The sequence below is a fragment of the Leptonotus elevatus genome, chromosome 17 (genome assembly GCF_054856555.1).
Source record: "Leptonotus elevatus isolate MCC_2025b chromosome 17, RoL_Lele_1.0, whole genome shotgun sequence".
Taxonomy (NCBI): domain Eukaryota; kingdom Metazoa; phylum Chordata; class Actinopteri; order Syngnathiformes; family Syngnathidae; genus Leptonotus; species Leptonotus elevatus.
This window is the reverse complement of record NC_141255.1, coordinates 2,989,909-3,015,082: the sequence shown is the minus strand read 5'-3', so window position 1 is coordinate 3,015,082 and position 25,174 is coordinate 2,989,909. Positions and strand designations below refer to the sequence as shown.

Sequence of the window (25,174 nt, the reverse complement as noted above, 5' to 3'; positions counted from 1 at the left end):
CCGCGCAGAACGCATTCAGGCTTTTGATGACGTATAATCCGATGCGAGAGGCTACTGACACATCTGTGAATATACGAAGCTGTTTTGAGTAACAGTGTTAAGTTTTTATTTGTCTTTTAATTTAAATCACACTTGAAAAGCACAAAGTTGACATTTGTGGCGACAGTACAAATCCAGCCCTGCAGACAATTCATCACACACGCCAATAGCATTACGTCATCTTCAATGAAATGAAGATATCGAGGAGTCTCCCCTCATTTGCCCAAAATATTTCTATCTCTTCCAACCTCGGCGTTATGAGATGGGACAAAATGAGTTCGACGGGTTTCTGCTCTGATCGTAAACACTGACGCTCGAGGAAGCGGAGGACAGCAGCCAAACATGAGTCCTCCAATCAGGAACGGGCGTTCGCAAATCTTAATTTGCATAATTTATGCAGGCAAGACACACGAATCGAAAAAGAAGGCTAACCCTAACCCTTTTTGGGGGAAAAATTATTGATTTTTTTTTTGTTGAAAAAATCAATAATACGTTTTTAAAACAATCAGCTCCCAAAAAAAAGTGTTATTTTTAAGTTAGATTTTTGTGATGTTTGAGAAGGACAAATTGATAGTATTCTTTGTAATCAAGTTTTATTATTTGCATGTTGATGTAGAATTTGTCACTTAGCCCATCTTGGACATTTGGTGGAAGAATCCAGAATGCAAAGTCAAAAGAAAAAGCAGGCGAGTGCTCAAGTTTGTTTGCCGCTTACGGCGTTGATAGTTGGAAAGGAAGTTGATCATGACGTCATGTTTCTGATTGGCCTGCATCAGCACCACCTAGAATAAAAACAAGACAAAAAGCAAGTACTTTGATTCATAAAGTTAGTTTATGCAACACTTCCAAATCTTCACGAAGCTCTGCTTCACAAGTCAGGCCATGCTGCGTGAATCGGGCTCTTCAGCACCACCTGGTGGACAAGAGCAGGAAGAACATGCCAATATAAATGAGAAGGTAAAGTACCTTGGTGAGGCTCTCAGTGCTGCTTTGGTGAAACTGCAGAGAAGAAACACATTAAAGCAAAAAAAAAAAAAAGAAAAGAAAAGATTTTGAAGTTAATCTGGCAACTATGTTGAAGATGCAAGCCTGTGGACAGAAATGACACAATTAGATCAACTTGATTCAAATGGGTTTACTTACTTTGGTCACCCTGCTCAAGCCAAGTCAAGGCAAAAATCCATTTCAGAATGACACCCGGCTATCCTTGGGGTCGGGCAGCTGCCAGACTCGTCATCTGGTGGTCTCGCAGCGGCCAGGAAGAAGACCCAGAGCACCATGTCATGTTAAAAACATGGTTGAATTTTATATAAACTATATTTCATTTCATATTATGAGGTCTAACGGTCATTAAAAACAAATCTGACCTAGCGTCTTGATCCTTTCTCTAGGAAAAAGGGGAGAAAAAAAACATGGCAACAACCTTGTCAACTCTTAAAAGTTAGTTAATTGCTAGAGGATTGCGCAACTTCATCATACCCGTCTCGTTTGTGCCACAAGGTTTAAACCCTCAAAATTGGATTGTGTGTGTGATGCGCGACGTTGTGACACGCGTGTACAGACAATGTCCTCACGAGGAGGAAAAAAAGACACAAACGGCAAAAATTGTTCTGGGAGAAGACTTTATCAAACATGTGCTGCATACATTCCCCCATCCTTTTTTTTTTTTTTTTTTTGTGATAGCAATAAACAAACTGGACAAAACTTGTGTCATCATGTCTTATCTTTCTGGGTCCTCCGTTAAAGTGCCGACATGCATGATGATCAACATTGGTTGGATTTATTGATTATGAATAGAAAATCCAAGTGGCCGGAAGGCGGAAAATGACATTGCATCCACACAAGTAGCCTTTTACACATCACATCAGTCTGCATAATACAAAAAAAAAAAACAACAACAAGCATAAGGCACCATATTTGGAGTGAGCGCTCAAGCTGCGTGACATGATATAAATACATGTACGGGGGGGGGGGGGGGGGGGGTCACACCTGAGCGTCTAGAAGATGAACCTGCGCTCGGCGGCGTGGCCCACCTTGTCCAGGTTGGGGTTGCAGGCGAACTGGATCATGGGCGGCGGTCCGCACATCAGCACCAGGGTGTCGGCAGAGGGCGCCGGGAGGTGGTCCCGCACCATCGCCTCGCTGACGAAGCCCTCGCTGAACTCCCACTCTAAAACACACACACACACACACGCGGAAGATTGGAATACTGCACATGCTTGCACAAACACGTGGTGGCGCGCGGATGAACATACTGGCGGGCGCTCTGTCCACGGTGAACCACAGCTTGAAGCGCTCGGGGTTGTTGACCTGAATCTCCTCCAACTCGGGCTTCAGCAGGATGTCCTTCTCTGTCTGTTGGGAACGCCATACTTGATCAAACATGCAACAAGATGGAGGATGGAGAGTGAGGGCTGGGGTGCGACTGACCTGGTTGGCGAAGAGCAGGTGGCACACCGTCCGGTCCTGCGGGTCCTTCATGATGGCCGTGACGAGCTGCAGCATGGGCGTGATCCCTGATGTAGCGATCACACGATACACGCAGATATTAAATATGCCATGTAACGTCTACGACGATATTGGACAATTACCCGTCCCGCCTGCGATCATGCCCACGTGTTTGGCCGTCTTGGTTACAGCTGCAGACTTTTTGTCAGCCTGAACGGCAAAAACACCTGCACAGGGAAAATGTGCCATTATTATTAGGATGGATGGGCGAGTATCAATAAAAGGTATTGATATCAGGTATCATGTCACCTTTGCCCTGGTAGATGAGAAGCCCGCTGGGTCCTCTGAAGTCGATAGTGTCGTTGATGCGGAGACTCTCCAGGTACTGGCTCATCTTGCCGCCTTCGGGGAACTTGGGATGGACGTTTTTGAAGTAGACCTGCGCGTGGACGGATGATGAAATAAGTTATGGAAAAACAGAAAACCACGGAAAAGTCGAATTAATGTCATCACCTTGATGACCAGGTCCACGTAGCCTTTGTCGTCATCGCTGGACGTGGGCGTGTACGGGCGGACCACCAGCTTGCCGTCGATTTTGGCCGACAAGTAGATGTGCTGTCCTGGGGATGACATTGTCGTGTTTAATTAAAGATATGATTAGGAACCTAGTAAATGTTATACTGACCCACAGGGAGACCCAGGACGTGTTCGCCGGACGGCAGAGCGAAGCGGAACTTCCGTGTGTCATGGCTCACAATCTGAAAATAAAGCAGGGGACGTCTGAATACACAAAATCTTGCTTTACATGTCATGTTAAAAAAATTCCTGACTATTATCATCATCATGTCATCAAAATGAGTTGCAATGAAACACGAGTCGGTGAACGCCTCACCTGCTTATCAATGAGCCGCAGTGCATATTTGACGCTGGGGTCCTCCAGGGTGATGGCGGGCCTCCTCCGGGGAAAGAGGAGCCTGAAGAGCAGGTTTACGAGGCCATCAAAGCCGCTCCGGATAACCTGACACAAGTTAGCATTAGCATTTTTCACATTGGCCGATCGTCTGTGCAAGGGAGCTCGTGGGGCGTTGTCCCGGCTTAACGGGCTCATTTAGCGGCTTAAGCGGGCTCGCCGAGCGGGTCAAGTGAGTCACATTTTCCGGAGGGCGAGTCCGGGCATCTCGCCCAAACACTATTTACATTTCTAAAGCTAGCAAGTTAGCGAACCCCCGAGACACACCGACGAACAATGTTGGTGCTATTTGAAGTGGACTCACCCCAATGATGTAGGACAGCATTTTCTTCTACTTGGTTGAAGGGAAGAAAAATGACTTAATTAACGCGTGTTGTGTCGCTGCTGTGGCGTCGGCTGTCAACTCGCAGTTTGCAACAGGCGACTTAGTCAAGTTAGCATGGTTAAAAACATGAACCCGCTCTTAGTCTTTCAAAATAAAAATGTTACGCTTGACAACAGCGCTTATATTAGCAATAAAACACTCTTTTCACACGCTTACGAAGTTACGATATTATTTGTATGAGGTTGCACATTGTAGTACGCATTTTAATAACACATTAGGCTCTGAAAGAGTAGTATAATTGTGTCTTGAAAATATTTTTAAGTAACAGTCCAGATTGTTTGCCATGAACACAGGCAACTTGATTAAACGTCACTTCCGTCTGTCATAACATTGCTTCCGCATACCACAGCGTGGATTTTTAATACTAGCTCTCCGAGTGTTTGGAAACTCGTTTTCTTAACAAATTTTACACAAAATATTGCCCACTTTAAAAATGATTAATATTGGTGTAAAACTCGACAAGTCTAAAGGATGGGAGGGTTATTTATATGACGTCACATCCGCATGTCTGGGCGCAAAACAAATGTCGATAATCAACCGTATTCTTATCTTATTCACGAAGGTTATTCACTTTTAAATATGCAAAAACTATCTTATGTGACAGGACGTTACATCCATAAACGTCCTTCCCCTCTGTCGGAACTAGTACTGCATCGTATTTTTTATATTGTAACTTATATTAAATGTAAATACATAAGCCATCGTCACATTTATCACAAAAGTACACTTTTATTTAGCTGTGGTGGTGTACTTTGCCGCCACTTGATGGCAGTAGTGTTCCATGAGGTGCTAAGACTTTTTTCCCCTGCTGTTTGACCGCTAGAGAGCAGCAGCTAAAAGATACAACAAAGACGACACGTGACCTGAGTAAAGGTTTTCAACAAAAAAATAAAATAAATAAATAATAGACTCGTGAATTTTCTGTATCTCAACAGGGAAATAAAACATTTTTTTATTGATTGATCATTTGTATATTATGAAGTTATAGAACAACAGTCAGAAAACTCCACAGCGTGAATCACAATACACACACTCACACACACACTCACAGTGGAAAAAAAGAAAAAGAAAAAATAAATGAACAATTTTTACGAGATCACAGAGGAGAAAACGCACAAAGTAACCAAGCAGGCAGTTTTTGAAACACAGCAAAGGCAACAAGGATCTTCATGTACTTTTTACACCGCTTTGCTTCTGATTGGTGCAGGGAATCGTCAGAGGCGAAGCTTGGCGCGGCGGCGGTGCAGTTGAATGGCTTTTATTTTGTCGTTTGTTTTTGTGTTTTTCTGCACCGCCACCTACCCACCCGTCGCCTTGTTCCTGCCCTTTTCCTACTTTGCTTTGCACATTTTCTGTTTCCCAACATCTTTTCTTTAAAATTTGCCGCTCCTCCTCTTCAGGAGCTTGAAAATGATGCAAAAAGGGAGGGGGGGGGGGGGGTAAAAGGTTGTTTTATACAAAATAAAAGTGCAAAGTACATCTAATTAACACCAACACGGTCCGTACTGTACATTCAACATTGTAACCTCCAATAGAAAAGGATGGCGACACATAAAAGATTAGATTATCATATTTCTTATAGATATACATTTTTTTATGTAAATATGTACACACACACACACACACACACGGATTTGGAGAGCTTGTTTGGTATTTAACTCCCTGAACTGTGCACACACACATGCGCACCAGAGGAAAACCAAACCAAACGGGGAACGTCGTCGCTTGCTTCCTCGCTCGGAATGTCGCCTTTTTTTTTTTTTTTTTTGTATGATGGAATGAACACACGCACGCGGGAGTATTGCACAGTGCTCAACAAACTCTCTTGGCGGGAAATTGACGACATCACCACGGAACAAACTAGCGCTAAGTCTACACGTCTACACGCACGGCATCACAGTGATACACAAAGCGGGCGTTTGGCGAGAGACGCCCGCGGAATGATGGTGATTGGGTAGCATCTTCGCAAATAGCGCTATACGCTAACTACACAAGAACACTTGAGAAAAACGCTTAGAAAGTCCCCCTGACCACCCGTACGCTAGATTTTGGCGGATATAAACGTCAGAAAGCTCCAATTTCACTAAATTAGGATTTATTTACTACAAATAATGTCTTTATCAATGCCAGCAACGTGTAGTGACAGGCAGAACAATTAAATGCGCTTCCACAAGATGGCAGAAGGTACAACGAACCTTTGTAGCCGCCTGTTGCCATTCATACAACAGAATAATAGCTTGAGACACACACTACACACCAAGTAATTAGAGTATATATCATTTTATGTGACATTTTTGTTTGGTGGTGTGCCGTGAGATTTTCCAAAAGTGAAAACTGAACCCTCCGTGTAATAAACGTAAAGAAGGTGATGCGAGACCGTTTGCTTTTTGAGCGTGGCAGAAAGAACCTAGCTGCTAGCTTGTTCTGCCATTTTGTTTACACACAATGACGACTTTTCGCAAACGACAGAAAATCCTAGAGTGCAAATGGGTACAACGATTGGCAGTGAAAAAAATGGCGTCGCTGCGCCGAGGCAACTGAAAGCCAAGACTCGTTTTGTTCCCGAACAGTGTGCGACACGAGAGGATAGCAAGCTAGCTTGGCCTCCCGGCGCATGGCAGTGTTTACGCACCGGCGTCCCCCCCCCCCCCTTCCCGAGGGCGCTTTTTGTCTCCTACGATTGAAGGAAAACCAATCAAAGAAAATGAGCGGAGACGCCGGCCGACAAGGCAAAAAAACCCAAACCAACAATAAAAAAACAAAGGTAAAGAGAAGAGATTAAGGACACGACGGCGACGACTTGGTGCTTTTATCACGACAGCTCGACTTCAGCGGGGGTGTCGAGCAAAAGGATACGAGATTCGTACGATTGAGGAAAGGCGAGACCCTCGGACTGACGAATAAGTAGAAAAAAGTCGTAAGAAATCATGTGCTTGTAGAAGCCCCCCCTCAAATAACCAAAGCAATTAATAGCCTTTTTTTTTTGGATGTCTGCTAGCATAGGCCTATGTATAGCTAGCACATGTATAGCATATGAATATAAACTGATACTTTATATATATGTATATATACTTTATATCAGAGGTGGCAAATCTCGGTCCACACAGTAAAAACCGTGCCACAGTGTGGCTTTAGCCTCAGGTGCTAGCTTGCTAGCTCCCATAGTGCTTGTTTACCAGCTAAGGAGCTAGCTAGCTAGCTAGCATTCAATGGCTAAAGCCAAACTGTGGCAGGGTTTTTTACTTTCTGGACCTAGATTTGCCACCTCTGCTTTATATATGTATATATACTTATATGTATGTATATATACATACAGTGTATATATACACACAGACACACACACACACATACATATATATATATATAATTTTTTTACATGGAATGCAATAACAAGAAGTATTTCTGCAACAAGAAGTATTTTTCAGAAATCCTGGGTTGCATCATATTGGCTCTGGTTCACACTCAGTCGCTCGCACACGCGCGCACACACGTATGTGCGCCATGTACACGCGTTCAAAATAGAACATCTTATTAAAAACATCCAGATAGAACAACACACAAACACGTGTACAGTGCGTGGAAGGACGGATGGACGGACGGACGTCATATATGTACAGGTGTGTGTCAGTCATGCGCTATGTTGTCATCTATACACATCATATTGCTTAAAAGAAGGAGGGGCGGGGCCAGGCCAGGGGGGCTGTGGGGGGACGACCAAGCGACAAGAGAGACCCTGACGGCGAGGATGTGGCGGGAAAAGCGAGGAGGAGGCGTGGATATCACTGAGGTATTTACACAGACTGGCTATTGAAGAAAGGGGGTTGGGAGGGGGGCAAAAATGGTCACTCCAGGGGCCACATTTGGATTTTTAAAACAACATGAAAAGTTTGGCCGGCACATTAGATTGTTGGTTAGCACGGCTGCCTTGCAGTTGAGAGATTCTGGGTTTGAATCTTCAAAATGAATGCGTGAAATGATTGTGAATGCTTGTTTGTCTATTTGTGTGCAGGGTATCATCTTGCTCATTCAAAAGAAAATGTTAACATTTAAAATGAATTAAATTGCAATTAAATAAGCATTTAAATATGTATAAAACTACTTTTCAAAATGTAATGAAATACTTTTTTTTTTTTATAGTTTTTTATTTATTTACAATAATTCACATAACCCATTATTTCATATTTTTCTGACTTTATATATAAAATTGACAATTTTATCATTAAAAACAAAAATAATTAATAAAATACATTTCAAATAATGTCAAAAATGTATTTGCATTTTTTTTAATATCAACTCAAATCAACCAATTATTTAATTAAGTGTATCTGTAAATTTTGGGGTATTTGATAACATTTTCAAAATTTTATTTCATGAGGTCAATGAAAATCAATTGGCCAATTTTAGGAAAAACTTAATAAATAAATATAAATAATATATTAATATAAAATTATTTTTTTTTTTTACCATAAAAAGTGCCTTTAATCTGAAATATGTAGTGATGGTAAAGTGGAATCTACGAGAATTTCATATTTGACTTAAGATTCAGTCCAAAATAAAAATACAATTAAATAAAAATATTCCAGTTCACTTGCCGATATCAATACTTGGAGGACCTGGTGTGGCCCCGGGGGTCATACTTTGCCCCCGCCCACCCCCTGCTATACAAGAAGGCAGGAGCGTGGAGGAGGCGACGGGCGAGGGCGGGGTGGGGTGTGTGGGGCCGGGGGGGGGCGTCTCTGTTCCTGCCTATTTCTTGGTGGAGAGCTGCGCGTCCACCTCCTCCTCGGGTTTGAGGACGTGCCACTGGGCGATGGGTCTCCTGGGATTGGCCAGCATGTCGGACCAATGGCGCAGCTCCGTGCCAGAGCTGTTGAGGCCCACAAACACTTTGCCGATGGCGTCGTTCTTGCCGATCTTGTCGTAGTCCAGCACCGTGATCACCACCTGAACCTTCTACAAACACAAGATGCGAAAATCCATATTGACAAATTAGTTTGTCCATATTATCATATCTTGTAGACATCTCATCAAAAAATATGGATTTTGTCCTGTTTCATTATCTTCCGTGCCGCAGTATCGACATGCAAAGCGAGTACCTGGATTTGCTCGAAGGGGACCTCGAAGCTGAAGGACTCGTTGTAGTACGGGTTGAGCGTGTTCTTCTTGATGGTGGTCTTCTTCTTCTTCAGACGCTTGCCGTTCTGCATCAGGTGGATCTTCACGTACGGATCTGCGGCGCAACAGACGCGCCTTTAGAAAGTGTCTCACACCCCTTTCATACGGCCGTCCGTGGCGCTATTGTAAAAAATTGGCTTTGAGGGACTTGCATCAGAAAACGAAAAAAAAAAAAAAAAAAAAAAAATAAATAAATAAATAAATAAAAGAAAGAAAAAAAAAAAAAAAAAAGGAAACGAAAGCCCTTTTTTATGGACCAAAACTGCCAAAATCCCAAAAATAAATATATAAAATGACTACAAGTGAAAATAAAAACAGATATAAAAATATAATAAAAAAAAATATATATAAATGGAAATAAAAACAACAACAACAAAAAAAACAATCCCTAAATAAAAAAATGTAAAAAAAAAAAAAACGAGATTGAAAATATAAAAATCAATTAAAAAATAAACGTCGAAATAAATACAAAAATTTATCTATAATTAGAATTAAATATCCATCAATAAATAAAGACACTCTGCTCTCACATTTATTTATTTCATGCTGGAGACAAAATGTTATTCAAATGAGGGGGCGGTCCTAACCCAAGACACGCTTAGGACTGCCCCCTCATTTTTTGGAATTCATTTTTGAATTACAGTGTTCCCTCACCATAACGCGGTTCACTTTTTTCGGCCTCGCTATATTGCGGATTTTTTTAGTGCAAATTTGCATGCATTATTTTTATTTTTTTACAGTAATGTATCCATTTGATAAAAAATGATGACGGTTTGACCATTGTGAATGTTTAAGGTGTTGTGAGGGGGTTTTAGAGCCTTAAAATATTTATAATAAATGTAAAACGTGTTGCATGCTGGGAGTTTTTGTGGCAATGAACATCAAATCAGGTTAAAAATAGAACGCCTGTCATCTCTCCTGCACTCGCGTCACTTTGGATTGGTCGCAGTGCGCGGCGCACCCGCGGGTAACTTGTCGGCTCGCTTTTGCACACTCGTGTCACACGCGCACACGCACACGCACACACACACATGAATGCACTTTTACCTACAAGTGTCTCTTAGCAGGAGCCAGCACCGCATTTAGCTGCCATTTTGCTGCATTTAGCCCCCCCAACCCCCCCACCACCAAAATAATTATTTGTGATTACACACATGCTAATGCTAATGCACACGTCTCCATCCGTGGGCCCTAATCATGGGCGCTAAAGAGGACACCAATAGACGCGGCCGGCGCGCCATCCGGGGCTTGTCCTCCTCCGCGGCGCCGAAGGGGCTTAATGATTGTGATTACACACCTGCCTATTATTTCATCCACGCAAGCTGACATGCAAGTCAGAGTCAAATTTGGAGTGTGCGAGCAAAGATTTGGTGATTTTCAATGGACTTTGTATGTATGTAATGTATATTTTTTTTATATAGTGATATAGGGAAGGGTCACTGCAAGCTTGGCGTAATACATCCTGCATAAAGTCAGTCCTTCAAAATAAAAGCATGCAGTATAATGAGTTTCACCACTTTGTTGGACCACATGGTGGTTTATTTAACAATCAGAATATAAACAAACAACATAGTTTGACTGTGTCCATGATTTTATTTTGAAGGACTCCCATTTGGCAGAATGTTACGCCGATGTTGTCCCAACTTGTTAGAGTGTTGCTGAACCTATCCTTAGTGTGTTAATATGTTAGTATTTTTTTGTTAATATTTTTTGGGTGTCTGGAACGGATTAATTGGATTGACATAATTTCCTAGGGAAAATGTTTCTTTGGATTTCGTAAAATTTAGTTTGAGACTTTCTGGAATGGCTTAATAAAACAAAACAAAACAAAACAAAAACAAACGAGGTTCCACTCTAGAGGGATCTTTTACGGTCAACTTTTTTTATATAATACATCTTACACAAATTTGATCAGGTTGATCAGATTGGCTAGTATTTTTTTGTTAATATTTGTGGCCGTCTGGAACGGATTAATCGGATTGACATTATTTCCTAGGGAAAATGCTTCTTTGGATTTCGTACAATTCAGTGTTAGACTTCCTGGAATGGCTTTATCACAATAAAACCGAGGTTCCACTCTATATAGGGCAGTGGTCCTCAACCCTGGTCCTCGAGGACCGGTATCCAGCCTGTTTTCCATGCCCCCCACAGCCAACACAGGTGATTCATATCATCAGCAATCTCTGGAAAAGGCTGATAACGATCTGCACCTGGGTTGAGGACCACTGCTGTAGGGATCTTATATGGTGGACTTTTTCGATATGGTACACCTTTGGATTGGCAAATATTGGGCATTTTATGCAAAATCGGTTATCGGTTGTAATGTCATATAATCTGCAGACTGATCAATGATGTCATTGATCATATTCACAAAATAAGACATTACAGTAAGTCATATAGTTTTTTTACATTTTGAAATAATGTTGTTTTTTTGGGCAGTGTGTCGGGTTTCCACCCCATTTTCCGCGTATTGAATGTTTTGGGGAGAACTTTTAGTGTTTAAATGTTATTATTTCATCAATTATATGCAAATTTTGGCTTATCGTGGGAAGGGCCGGTCCCAATCCTCCACCTGTGCAGTAGATAAAGTTGTTTAAATAGATTGGATAGACCGGTCGATCTTTTGATCGGATCTGCGATCTTTCAAAATCCTGCTCGGCTTCAAAATCCTGATTGTGTAACTCCTACTTGCAGTCTATATGAAAATATCACCTGACAGGCCGCCCACGTCCATCTTCTTCAGGTTCTTGGCCTCCAGGACCACCACGGTGAGCTTGCCGGCGGTCGGCACGTAGCGCAGGGAGAAGCAGATGTCTCCCAGCTTCTCTTGCTGTAGCAGGAAAAAAAAAGTCGAGTACTATTATTGGTGACATTTCTGTTTGGTGGTGTGCCGTAAAATGCAGTACGTGCCTTGATTCAATAAAGGTTGGGAAAACGCCGCTCCATAACGAGCGGTTAGCACGCGTTCCGGCAGGCAAGTCCGAAGCCGTTTATTGGCTTTTAATGAGCTGTAGCTGGCAACTTTGTCTATTTGTAATAAAAGCGTAGACATCATAAATCAAGCACGCATCGATGTTCAGCAGCTAATGGCGGCGCCCACGCAGCAGAACCATAATCGAGATGAAGTGAAGCTCGCAAAAAAAACGTTGGCGTTCATTTGACAACGTTTCTTTTCCCCGAAAGAAAAAAAAAAAAAAGTCTGACTAACAAGCTGAAGCTCGGCTCCATTAGATGCGATCATTAGCTACATGCTAATTGAAATGAATTGATTCAATCACTAAACATCGCAATAGGAAGCCATGTTGCCGTAACAGATGATTTACAGAAAAAAAAAGAAAATTCAGCCGGAGCCTTTCGTGAGTGAATTTGGCCACACCCTGGACTGGTCGCCAGCCAATCACAGGCCACATGAAGACGAATAAGGATTCAGATTGACATTCACACAATTTAGAGTCTTTCATTTATGTTTAGGGGGATGTGGGAGGAAGCCGCCGTAGCAATTCGAACCCAGAACCTGGGAACTGTGAGGCAGACCACTTCACGAATGTGCTGTCGTCGGACAATAAATTTCTGTTTCCTTTCAACAAACAAACAAAATAATAGAAATTTGCCCGCCCTCCTGCAAATTGCCGAAAGGTTTCCAGGCGTCAACCTTCAACTTAAGACGCGGCGGCACGGTCACCTGGTGCTGTCGCAATTAACCTTTAAATGGAGCATCGTTGGTGCTGAGAAGCAGGTTGCCGTGGCAACGCGAGAGAGTGCGCCATGACATTTAGCGCGAAAATGGAATCTCCTGAACTGTTCGCCCGGCAAAGCCACGGCGGGTATTAATTGAAGTGGAAGCGTGGACGTGTGATTAAGCGCCGTTTTCCGTTTGGCGCTCTCACCTCCTCCTTCTCGGCGCTCTGCAGGTCTCCCCACTCCTCCGTGACGTGGCTGAAGTCCACTTTGTTCATGGGCACCTTGATGTCGCCGATGGCGTCGTGCTTGGAGAAGCGGTCGAAGTCGTACACCGTCATCACCAGGGTTTTCCCGCCGAGCTCCACGTAGGGGACCTGAACGCAAAATCACAATGGCGCGAGTGCATTTGTGGTTCTTAGTCGGGGGCGGAGCTACGCGGTGGGCATGAGGCCACTCCCACATCAAGGGGAAGATTTTGATCAACGTGATTCTGTGGTGCAGTTGTGACTTTTCATACCAGCCATTATTTTTATTTTCAATGAAAACTAATGAAATAACTATAATTAAAATAAAAATGATATATTTTCATGAATGCAATAACAGGATTTCTGCAGGTATGATCAAATCTATTTGAATGCTTTTTGATGACATTTCTAATACAACTGCATATAAACACACAAACACACATATACATAAATGCATACATATATAATGCATATACTTATATATTAGGGTTGTCAGTCAATTACAATTTTTAATCATAAATAATTCCATGATTTTCATAATAACTCGCGATTAATCCTAAATTAAACACGTTATATCTGTTCTAAATGTACAATTAAATATATATATTTCTACATTTTTCATACTCTTGTTAATTAAAATGAAATGTGGTTTTATCTTTTAGTTCATTAATACAGTAATTTTGTCGTAATACATAAAGTTACAGGTAGCAGTTATGGTTAAACAGAGCATGAAACATTAAGTCAAAAATTTGTGTTGAGATGATTTCTGCCACTGGGTTACATTAGTGTTTCATGTTGTACATTGATGACAGGAACACTACATTTTTCATTTTCAAATTCAGAGCAATTGGTATTCGGAGCATTAAGCAACTCGTGGACTCCGGGTCATGTTCTTCATTGTAAATTACAACTACTCACCAGCTCCCCAAAATACATATTTAAGAAAAAATCGTATTTATTATTGTTAAATTATGTTACAGTGACTGATTGTATTTACATATTTAATGTCTCTTCGTTGTATTTAATGATTCTTAATGTCATTTTAATACATTTTAACAAAATCCACTCCCGGCCATTTTCACTGAAGCAACCCCCTTCGCTCCCGGCTGTTTTACTGGATTTGAAGAAGTTGCAAGCCCAAAGTTTCCTTGCCGCAGAGCAAAAGCCTGGCATCCGTGACGACGTTGGCTCAGCATCTGCCGCGCGAGCGTGTGATCTGTTTTGTCAGGAGCTTGTTAATGCGCCAGCTGGCTGCTGTCTGCACACCTTAGCTCGCATGAAAATAGAATGTCGAGAAAAAAAAGAAAAGAAGCAGCAACGTTACCTTGAAGGTGAACTGCTCGTTGAAGACGGGATTGAGGGTCTTGCGGTGGACTTTGGTCTCAAACTTCTTCTTCTTGTCGGGCAGCAGGTAGACTTTGACGTACGGGTCTGACGTGCCGCCCATGTCCATGGCGGGAAGCTCGGCCGCCTGAATGGTCCCCACGATGAGCTGAGGGCAGGAAAGAGACAAAACTTGTCATCCCGGATGATGACGAGAACATCTGGAAATGATTGGCAACTGCTTTGGTATCAACAATGCTTGAATGCTTTTTTTATTTATTATTATTATTATTATTATTCTTTTAAAGCTGTCTTTCGTCTTCTTTATATAGTGACACCTTGACTTATAAAGTGCTTCATGTGTGCCTTTAAGGGGCATGGCTTAGTAAGTGACATCAGCAACTTGGCTTCTTAGACTATAGACGCTAAAGACGTCAAAAATGTATTAGAACTATTTCTATTAGTTAATTAAAAAAAAAAAAATCTTCAGTTTTTAACATTTTAACAAGAGCATGAAAACCTAGATTTTTTTTTGTACATTTAGAACAGATATAAAATTTGTGATTAATCGTGCGATTAATTAAGACTACAAATTTTAATCACCTGATGCCCCTAATTTTTAATAATCTTTTTTTCTTTAAATTTATTTATTATTATTATTATTTTTAAATAAAAAAAAATTCTTTTAAAGAAAAGGTTATTAAAAATTAGGGGTGTCCGGCGATTACAATTTTTAATCGTAATTAATCGCATGACTTCACTAATTAATCTGTTCAAATACAATAAAAAAAAAATTCTAGGTTTTTATACTTTTGTTAACAAAAGTAGGAACAAATGTTAAACTAATACAAATAAGTTCAAATGAATTTTTGACATCTATAGCCGTCAATGGCAGTGAATGAGTTAATTATTTCATTATTTATTATAATGATTTATTACTGCAAAATGTTGTCGTGGACGTGTCTGCTGCGTTGCAACAGGAATTCCCCCAGTAAAGACTGTCCAAGTATAAGGGACGGTCATTAATCGTGCATTAAAAAAAAACGAGTGGCGTTAAAGGAACTTTAAAACGACTGAACGTAGAATATTTCTACTGCCACCTGTTGACGAAAAATGAAACTGCACATACCCTTCTTCACGTACACAACACACACTTGACTTGACATTACGTCACATCCGCAGACAGAGGGCGGGAAATTCGAACCCGAATCCAGTCTGAAAACTATTGGTCTGTGGCTTACAGGAAGTACCCATTGTGAACAGCTAAGGTGTTAATCTACAAATTAGAAGATCAGTCATAAATGGTCAAATAAAATGCCTACTGTAAAGATTTTTTTGGGGAAAAAAAAATCCCTATTGCAGCATAACGCAAAAGTAACACACTCATTTTCACACCCCTAATATATGTAAAAAAAAAAAAAAAAAAAAGGTTCTCTCTACATGATAAATTTACACCTATTGTGGGGTTAGGGTTGTCTGTATTAGCAGGTCGCGGCGGCGTGTGGGTCCGGAGACGAGGCCGATAATTGTCAAGTGCGCCGGGCGGTCGGGCGGTCAGATTGACCTGCCAGTCATCGCCCCCGCGAGAGGCGACCGAGCTGCTTAGTCAATCAACTTCCCATCAGGCGGCCATCAAGATCCTGGAAGCCTGCCAGGGTGGGGAAGAACCCCCCCCCAATAAAAACGGGGACCGATCGGCAAAATCAACCCTGGATTTTTTTGAGTGACAAACTTGTGCGTAATTAGCCTTTAAGGGTAGCATGGTAGGGGGTTGATTTTTACTCTCGCCATTCAAAATATATCAAAACCCAACATGTGACCTCTGCGCACAGCACTTGTAATCACACCTGTCACACGTGGCCCTGTTTGCACATCTGCTCCGTTGTTTGCGCTGCTCTTCAGTCCGCGACGCGCTTCAGTTGAACTGGCTTAACTGCACCGTTGCATATGTGGGCCGGCTCAACCGCGGCCGCTCACTCCCACAACGTTAACAGATAAAAAGCCTTCGAAACAAATGTACTGTAACAGCTTTCACACTACGGTTGGGAATCACCACTCTATGTGGAAACTCTGGAGTATGTGTGAGATTAAAAGTGTTAATTATTGCAGTCAAGTATAATACGGTATATGTCCCGTCATCAGGATACAGGTTACGTTCCAGATTACCCTTGCAATAAATTGAAATCCACGCTATGTCTAGTTAAACACTCTCTAGGCGTGTTTTTATAGCATTTTTTTAAAAGGTCTTTCAACACATTTTTATAATGATGCAAACACATGTAAACATATGTAATATACAGTACAGATAGAGCAAACGCAATGGATAAAAATCCTGCTCTCTTGTTTCCATTCACAAACAACATCTCACAAATGAATATAATACATCGAACATTATAAAATGAAAGGATTTCATGTTCGATATTCTTCAGCAAAAAACAGGCTGGCTTTAAATACTTCCTGTTGTCACTCTTCTGCTTTCAAATTTAGGCCTACAGTGTCAAACATGAATTTGGTGCCATCTAGTGGCCGGCCGTGGAAATGCACCTAAATAAACGGGCATCAGAACAAAAATCTGTTAGATAAATCGGGCTATGCTCGAATTAGCCTTCGAAAACAAACGGCAAATCAGAATTTCCCCATTCAAGTCAGAATCTGACTTCGCATATTGTCGTCAGAGAAGAATGTTTGCATGCTTCGTCCAAGTGCACAAGCCTGAAAGCTATGCATACATGCTACATTCGAGCGGACAGCCGCAAGTACTTTTGGGAATATATTTTGGCCGGCTAACGCCGTTGCTAGCAACAAGCGAAAGGGAGTTTTCATTTCAAACTCTGACACCGGACTTGAGAGACGAACTAGCTTAGCACTAGATAGCGTGAGGCTAGTAACAACGTAGATGGATTTAAAATGGCTACAAAGAGAAAACCCTTTGGAGGTTAAAGCAAATTATTTAAACTAAAAAGGTTCACCTTTCTGTGTATTTTTGGCAAAAGTACACATTCATGTTGATTCAGTTATTTGATGTCTACTGCCAATATGAATAATAACAAATAGTACAAAATAACAAATGCATATTTTTGTGCGAGTCTGAGCTCGAGCGCGCATCCCCCAGGGGTACACGATGGTCTGGTTCCTCTATAAAATATCACGCTGTTAACTGCACACGGTGTATTTTTGTGCTTCATTTGCATTGTACGCGGGACCTTTCGTCTCATTAGCTGCGCCGCGACTCTAGGGGGGGGGGGCGGCGATATTTGGGGCGGCGGACGCGATGAGAAATGGGCAGTTTATCCGCTCCCCTCCGGATGCACACGGGGAGCTAAGAAAGCAATCGTCCGCGTCCATCGGGCGTTGAGCGAAATTGCCTGAGGATTAAGAGCGAAGCGTCCCGGCGAGCGCGATAAACAGCTGCCTCCTCGGTGGCCATTGCGGCGCGCCGTCCCTTCAATACGCTTCAACCGCGCTGCGTGCGGCGCTTATTAGAGTCGCAATCACAGAGAGCTGTAAAATATGATTTCGTCCACATTCAATGCCCTTTCTGCGAAATGACTCCATAATTTGCCATTGTGAAAGTAATCCTTGCCTGAGCGCTAATGGTGTCTGTTCCTTTGACTTTTACAAGTGTCATTAAGCATTTGGCGCTCTTTTTCTTGAGTGCTGACAAAGGCCACGAGTGAATCAGTCAGATTCCTGGAGGAGGGAGCACTCCACAAAGGAGGTGAAGGGTTCTCATTGTGTTCACACTTTTAATTTACAGTAGCACCTTTGTAGCGGGCTTTTTCCCCCCGTGTGAAAAGGTACTGACATAGCGTTTGGAGTTGAAGTTGGCCTGATTGTCCACTTTCTAGGGATGCAACGCTAACGGCAATATCGTGATATTAAAATTGTCACGATATCGTGGTGGTTCTGTCACCATGTTAAAAAAGTCTGATTGATTTCCATTTGTGCAGTTGTAGCACCCTCTAGTGGCTAGTTTTTTAGTTTAGTCAAATTTTAGTTTAGTCAAATTTTTACAGGGCATGTTTTGGCCATTGGCTCATGGTGAGATGAAAGGGGAACGTAATATGCTTGTGAACGGAGTCAACATGTGGAAGAACTCAATGTGTGCATTAGAGATTGTAGGTTGTTTATACACTTGGGTCAGAAGTAACCCAATTCTGGATTAAAAATGGACCGATCCACTTCATGGGTCAATTTGACCCAACTTTCTGGCTTGTTTTATTCAAATAGACCCAAATTTTTGGACCCAAATAAAGGATCTGACCAATATTTATGAGTGGTTTTACACCAAAAGACCAATTTGTGGGCTCAAAGTCCATTTGATCGGTCCAGATCGGTCCATTTTTGACCTATAGTTGGGCTATTTTTGACCCAACTGTTTTTAGAGTGTATGTATTAATATTGCGACTTTTTTATTTTTTTATATCGCCAACCTCCCCGTAAAATCATGATAATTATCGTATCGTGACCTTCATACCACTTTCTGAGGTCGCGAAGAGGGGTTTAAACCAGAACTTCCAGAAGTGACTGTTTGCTTACTCGGTCATGTGATCGCATGCTCCAATAAGAGCCGGAAGATGCCAGTGGATTACAAATATTTGTTTCCAAGACCAAGACGAACTATCCCGCGTCGAAGCTAATTGCGCTCCTGTCAGCCGCGCTCATAACGGCGGAGTCGGCTGGTCCCATCGGGGCAGGAGGGCGCGTTCAGTCAGCGCGTCTTATCTGTCACACAACATCTGGCCGGCTGATGTCGGTCCTGCATCGTCTGCTTTTTAAAAGTCAGTCAGCGGAACCAAATGAAGCAGATGGAGATCTGCCGGGGGGATGTTTTCCAATCGGGCGGAAACAAACGAGAATACCAGACGGACCGGAACGCCGGAGCCTCGCTGGGAATTCCTGCGACCAAACAGCAGCTTTTGTTAAATAGTCTAATAGGGAGAAGTAATGAAACTTGATCATAATTCCTATTTTGGTGGTGGTGGTGGTGGTGAGGGGCGTGGGGGGGGGTTGAGTCTGAGCGAGGGAGAAGGGGTAGAAACACTCGGTGTATTAAAACTAGAGGTGTCAGGTGATTATATTTTTTAAAATCATAATTAATCGCACGACTTCAATAGTTAACTCACAATGAATCACCAAATTTTTATATCTGTTCTAAATGTACAATATTTAACATAAAAGTAGGAAAAAATGCTAAACTAATAGAAATATGGCTGCATCTTTTAGTCATTGGTTCAGTGATTTCAAAATAATTCATAAAATTGAGTTAGTGTGATATTAATTTGTGTTGAGGTCATTTTTCTGCCACTAGATGGCATAATTGCATTTGTAAGGCGGTGTCAGCTCAGTGCATTTTTCTTTTCATATTAAGAGCTTTCTAATCTTTAACATGAAGTCACTTAAAATTAAAACTTAAAATTGTAAACTACAACTTGACCCCAATCTCCACAAATATATGCATTACTATTAAATTCATTACTGCAAAATTTTGACTTAGACGTGTCTGCTGCGTTGCGACTGCGAATTCTCCCAGTACAGGCTTTCCAAATAAGGGGTGGTCATTAATCGCACGTTAAAAAAAATGAGTGGCATTAAAGCAACGCTAAGGAACCTACAGTTTACGTTGATTATGGCGCCGCCATATGGACAACGGTAACATTATGCCTGAAAAAGACCACATTTCTCATGAGGACAAGCACATTGCGTCATTTTTGACCTCATGACATTCAAATTGACTTCCATCTTTGTAACGAATGGATAAAGGGGGAAGTGAGGTATGCCATAAAGCAGTCATCACATTTGTAGTTTTTTTGTGTATTTTGTGTGACAGTGTTCCCACCATCCTCCTCAAAGTTGTTTAGTGCCAGTAAAAATGATACCGACCCCCTCAGGCCATGGCAAAGGTACCATTCAACTCGTTTTAGGTCCATGTTTCATCAGAAGAGTTATGAAAATATTTTATTAAAGCTGAAAAGTTCCTTAGCGTTACTTTAAAGGATGAACTCAAATTTTGACACCCCTAATTAAAACCAGCGGTCAGCAGTTTTCAGAGTTTCCAACCATAAGATCACGATGCTGATGTTGTCGTATTGGTAATAACATAATGAGAAGTTGGACAGCATCGGCATATCGATACTGTACGGCGACATCGCCGTCCCATCATACTTACGACAAAAACACCAGACAAACGGCGGCGAGAGCGCGCAGGCTCCGGCGGTGGCGTCTTACCGTGTTCTCGGTGAAATTGTAATCCAGCGAGTACTGTAATTTGCCCAGTTTCTGCTCCTCCTTTGGCTCGGCCTCTTTCTCCGTTTCCGTCAGGCCTGTCTCGGCGTCCTCCTCATCCTTCAAGGCCTGGAGGAGACACCCACCAAGAGTCAGTGCCGCCTCGCCCGAGTGCCGGCGCCGCTCCCCCCTCCGCCGGCTCGCCGGACCGACTCCTGCAAAGGCTGCCGCTTTTTTTTTGTTTGATGACGTTTGAAGGGAGGAGGAGGAGGAGGAAGAGCAAGCACTAAAACACGCAGCAGTTAAGACGGGAACATGCTCCGAGATGCACTAAAGCCTCGCTCCCCCTGATGGCGCGTCTGGAGGGAAGGTCGCAGGATGGCGCCGCAGATGAGAGCAATGGGCAAGCGTTGAGAAGGAAAACAAGGATGGAGACGCACAGAACAGAGAAGAGAAGAGAAAGAATCTTCTGGAAAGAGATCACAGTTGCCTTGGTGTCACTTCAAGTCAGATCAACCCTTTTTAGTGAGTAGCCTGGGTGGGTGAGGTGGGGGGGGGTTGCTGGGTTAGCAAGAGGTGGTGATAGTGGTGAAGGGAGGGGGGGGGGGTGCTACAACATGCGTTTGAAGAGGCTCAAAAGTCATTCACTCAGCATCAAAAGTTGCCGTCCAAGAGTTTTTTTTTTTTTTTTTTTTTTCTAATACTCGTTTGGCATGCACAGCATTCTCTGTGGTGCTCCTGTGTCACCCCGACCCAAACCCCGAGTTTTTACACCCTCAATCAGCAGCAGCAGCATCATCATCATCGTCAGCGTCAGCCAAAAGCAGAGGTCCTCACAATTGGGGGTTTTCAGGCTTTTCTTTTCAGATTTCCTCCACATTATTTGGACATTTTTAGGCGGATGTTCAAAAGCACTTTGCTTTGAACCTTTTTAACGTCAATCATCAATAATTCAATGGAGTTCAGTTTTATGAGGAGGAACATTTGCAAGTTGGCAAGCGGTGACGAGTTTGAAAGCTTTTTATATTTAAAGCTATTCGGATTGCATGTATTAAATATTTTTGCTCACTTTAGCATTTTCAGGCTTTAGCGCACTTGAATCTTAAAGGTTAGCATTACTTCACGTCAACGCAAGGACTGTTTTCGTCAGTACGGTTGATTCAGATCAGCTTTTGCAAGTAGAACTAGTGGGTGCATGTGAGGTGGGCAAGTGGTGATGTAAGAAAGAAGTCATTTAGGTCTACGTCTGTTCATATTAGTTTGGATTATTTAGATATAAAATTATTAAAATTTAGAAACCCAAATACTCATTTTTGTTTAGCGTTATCATTTTTATATTTAATAATATTGCTGTAACTTTTACATTTAAATTTAAATTTATTTTTCTATTTTCAGTCATTTTATTTTATATTTAATAATAATAATAATAATAATAATAATAATAATAATAATTAGTAGTATTATAATTTTTTTAATTAATTATTATTATAATATATTACATATTGTCGCTGCTATGTGAAAAACACTTATGTCCATTTAAAAAATATATATATTTATACGTTTTTGGGATGAAACTGAATGCAAAATTATTATTATTATTATAAATAGGAACATTTTATTAGGTGACAACTATCGATTTTTGAGTGAATTAAATTGTACAATATATTTTCCATTATGATGTTCCAAAAGATATTTTCTCCCTCTGGTTTAATTGAGGACCCCTGCCCTAAAGATTGGTCGCCGCCCACCCCTCCCTGGAGCCCCTCACTTATGCCAAATGCGCGATCCAAGCATCATGCCAGCAAATGGGTGCTTGCGCAAGTGCGTCCTTGGTGGGCCCGTTTCTTTTGAGTCAATCGGCCAGTCCGCTCCAGTGAAAGCAAAAGGCTGAACAACGCTGATTGGTCTCTCGATTGGTCTCCCGCTTAGAAAAAACAAAAATCCAATTGACACTCAGACGGATTTGTCGGTCGGGTGGTGTTGAAAAGGCGGGAGGGCCTGGCAACCAATCGGTGTCGCTCAGTCCTCGTCTTATCATTCGTGTCGTATATATGTGCGTATGCGGCGCGTGCGCACATATATGCAGATCAACATGTAGTGTATGCATATTTACATATATTTGGGCGCAGCGGGAGTTAGGTTGTCATCAAGAGGCTATCAGAAAACGATCAAAAACATCAGAGCAGCAGGCTTAAGAAAATCCAACAGCAATTGGGAAACCTACCGCCAGTGACCATCCCGAACAGTCATCAGACACAACACAGATAAGGAGGACATAGAAGGAAGAAACACAAATTAAAACAACCACACACAGGCATCAACAGGAGCAACACCGCGAGAAATGATTTTCATCCAAAGGCCCACACGTCATGTATAATAACCCAGCGGAAATGTCCCCCCCAAATAAACAATAAAGACAAATGATGTCAGTGCTAGCGTTAGCGCGCTAACTGTTAGCATTCAAAGTCAACATTGAATTTGTCATTTCTCGGGGTGTGTGCCACTTCATTACCTCATTAGGTCCTCATTAGACAAAACCAAAATGATCACAGAAATCTGAAAATAATCATTTGAATCGTTTTAAGAACAATTTGCAAGGACAGCTAATGTGTTAGCTTTGTTCCGAATAATAGCGGCTAGATTGACAGGAATTACAACTCAATATGAGAATTTCTCAGTTTCGGGATTTTGAGATTCTCTTTTTTGCTATTAATCTGAGCACAAATGTCACTTTTCATGTGTTTACAATCTGAAAATGTTAGGAATGTTTGAACCATTGTGCCGACGGGCCATTACCTCGGTTTTGGCCCCGTCCTTGACGTCCATCATGTTGATGGCGTTTTTGCCTTTGTCCTTGCCCTTCTTCTTGTTCTTCTTCTTGAAGATCCACTTTTTGCACACGCAGAAGCAGCAGGCCAGCACCAGGATGATGGCCACGAAGGCGATGGACACGATGGCCCACGACGGCACTGCGGAGACAAACAGACGCGGTCAAAATGGCCGCCGGCGGGTTTTTCTTCTTCCGACGGGTTGTGTCAGAAGAGCGTCAGTACGGTTCAGGCTGAACTTGTTTAATGAGATTAGGACCTCCTCCTGAGCAGCTGTGCGATTAACGTCGCTCGTTAAATGCAAATCGCACCTGCACGCGTCCTACAAGTGGAGCATACTGATGCTTTCGAGTTTCGAGGATGAGGAAGACGAGGAGGTGGACGTTTTACTTTCCAGTGAGCGATTAATCCAAGCCTCAAAAAAATAAAATGGTGCTGTTGACAGTTGAAGTACAAAAGAAGAAAAGTGCCTTTTGCTGGGAGGAGTGTTTTTTTTCTTCTTCTTTTTTGGCGGGGGGGGGGGGGGGCAGATGAGTGGTGGGTACTGTGCAAGGATCAATGAGCTGTTGACAAAAATCAATAAGTTCTTTCTTCCAGAGAGAAAATAATAGTTGATGCTCTAAAGTAACTCCAGCATGTATGAATGCTTTGGGCCACACATCACAACAATAATCAATCTCTCTCTCTCTCTCTCTCTCTCTCTCTCTCTCTCTCTCTCTCTCTCTCTCTCTCTCTCTCTCTCTCTCTCTCTCTCTCTCCACTAAACTAAACTGGGTTGCCAGGTTGAGGGGGGGGGGGGGGATGGTGCCATTGCTAACTGTGCCATTCCGGACGCCGCTTATCGTCTTCATCGAGCTCACGTCGGCCAATGAGAAGCACTCGGTTGTTCCTTAATTAAAGCAAGCCCGAGTCCCAGAAAGCAATAAAAGCCTCCTCTAATTAACGACATTGTGCCAGTGTCTTCTCTCCAGAGAAAAATAGCACAAGAGGGAGAGAGCGAGGGGTATAAAAGATGTGCGAAGCCCTTCAATGGCTTATCTGTGGTTACGCTGAGATTGGGGGGGGGGGGGGGGGGGGGGGGGCGTAAAAAATGTTCAACTCGCAAGCTTCAAATAGCTCCAGATTTTTAGAATAGTCATTCTCAAAGGAATTAATTGAACAATGTTGATTATTGTGCTTGTTGTCTTACGTTTATTGACTTGCACTTGTACCATAAGTGTAACATAACTAGTAAAAATACAAATTATTGTACTAATTTCCTATGATCCCTTATATTAAATAATTTGACTTAGTCATACTTATAGGTACTCTGAAATTTCACTCATGCAACTAGCAATCAGACATATTTTGTAGCGTTAGCCTGAAACTATATCAACTCATTCACTGGCAGCCATTTTCACTGAAGCAACCCCCTTCGCTCCCGGCTGTTTTACGAGATTTTGACTGATTTCGCAAGGCCCACAAAATATTGTTCTATTGCTATAAAAACCTGGAACCTACCAAAAGAAAGATTAGAGTCTCTTCTTTATCAGGAAATAAGTATATTTCTTTCTGTTTCTGTTTTGCAGCAATTAGTTTTAGAATACAACTAAGTTTAATCAGTATTCACAAATCTGTTTTAAACTGTGGGGAAAGAGCTTTTCTTCAACACGGCCTTGGTTGATCTCTTTTGCTCTGCTGCCACCTGCTGGCCGTTTGTGTAATAACTACCATTTCTTCAAGCATTCTCTTCAGTTCAGATGCTGCGTCAAAGCCTTTTGTATACCCCCCCTAAAAACATATAAATACGTCATTGGGAGCATGGTAATATTCATAATGCAGCATATTTATAGTTTTTTGGAGAGCAAATATGTTA

At 42.0% G+C, this 25,174-nt stretch overlaps 2 protein-coding genes across 4 annotated transcripts in view; both read right to left on the bottom strand.

Annotated features, from left to right (window-relative positions):
* Window positions 1-1,644: 1,644 nt before the first annotated feature.
* On the bottom strand, window positions 1,645-3,924 carry cyb5r3 (cytochrome b5 reductase 3). 2 transcript variants are annotated; one of them, XM_086058082.1, is made up of 10 exons: window positions 3,762-3,924; window positions 3,380-3,505; window positions 3,173-3,245; window positions 3,001-3,107; window positions 2,797-2,926; window positions 2,631-2,714; window positions 2,470-2,555; window positions 2,295-2,394; window positions 2,029-2,209; window positions 1,645-1,908 (listed from the first exon to the last, which is right to left on the bottom strand). In XM_086058082.1, exons 1-9 carry the CDS (start codon window positions 3,780-3,782, stop codon window positions 2,037-2,039), a joined length of 900 nt encoding a protein of 299 aa, XP_085914208.1. In that variant the 5' UTR covers window positions 3,783-3,924; the 3' UTR covers window positions 1,645-1,908; window positions 2,029-2,036. The 2 variants fall into 2 exon arrangements, with proteins under 2 accessions (XP_085914208.1, XP_085914207.1); XM_086058081.1 differs by having other exon boundaries at window positions 1,645-2,209.
* Window positions 3,925-4,770: 846 nt separating this feature from the next.
* Window positions 4,771-25,174, bottom strand: part of syt1a (synaptotagmin Ia) — an 86,842-nt gene continuing 66,438 nt past the window's right edge. For both annotated transcript variants that reach the window (XM_086058079.1, XM_086058080.1), the window contains 7 exons: window positions 23,288-23,460; window positions 20,495-20,611; window positions 14,268-14,435; window positions 12,905-13,072; window positions 11,730-11,847; window positions 8,939-9,072; window positions 4,771-8,795 (listed from right to left, as the gene is read on the bottom strand). In XM_086058079.1, coding sequence (XP_085914205.1) covers window positions 8,589-8,795; window positions 8,939-9,072; window positions 11,730-11,847; window positions 12,905-13,072; window positions 14,268-14,435; window positions 20,495-20,611; window positions 23,288-23,460 — 1,085 coding nt within the window. In that variant the 3' untranslated portion in view covers window positions 4,771-8,588. The remainder of the gene's footprint in view (window positions 8,796-8,938; window positions 9,073-11,729; window positions 11,848-12,904; window positions 13,073-14,267; window positions 14,436-20,494; window positions 20,612-23,287; window positions 23,461-25,174) is intronic.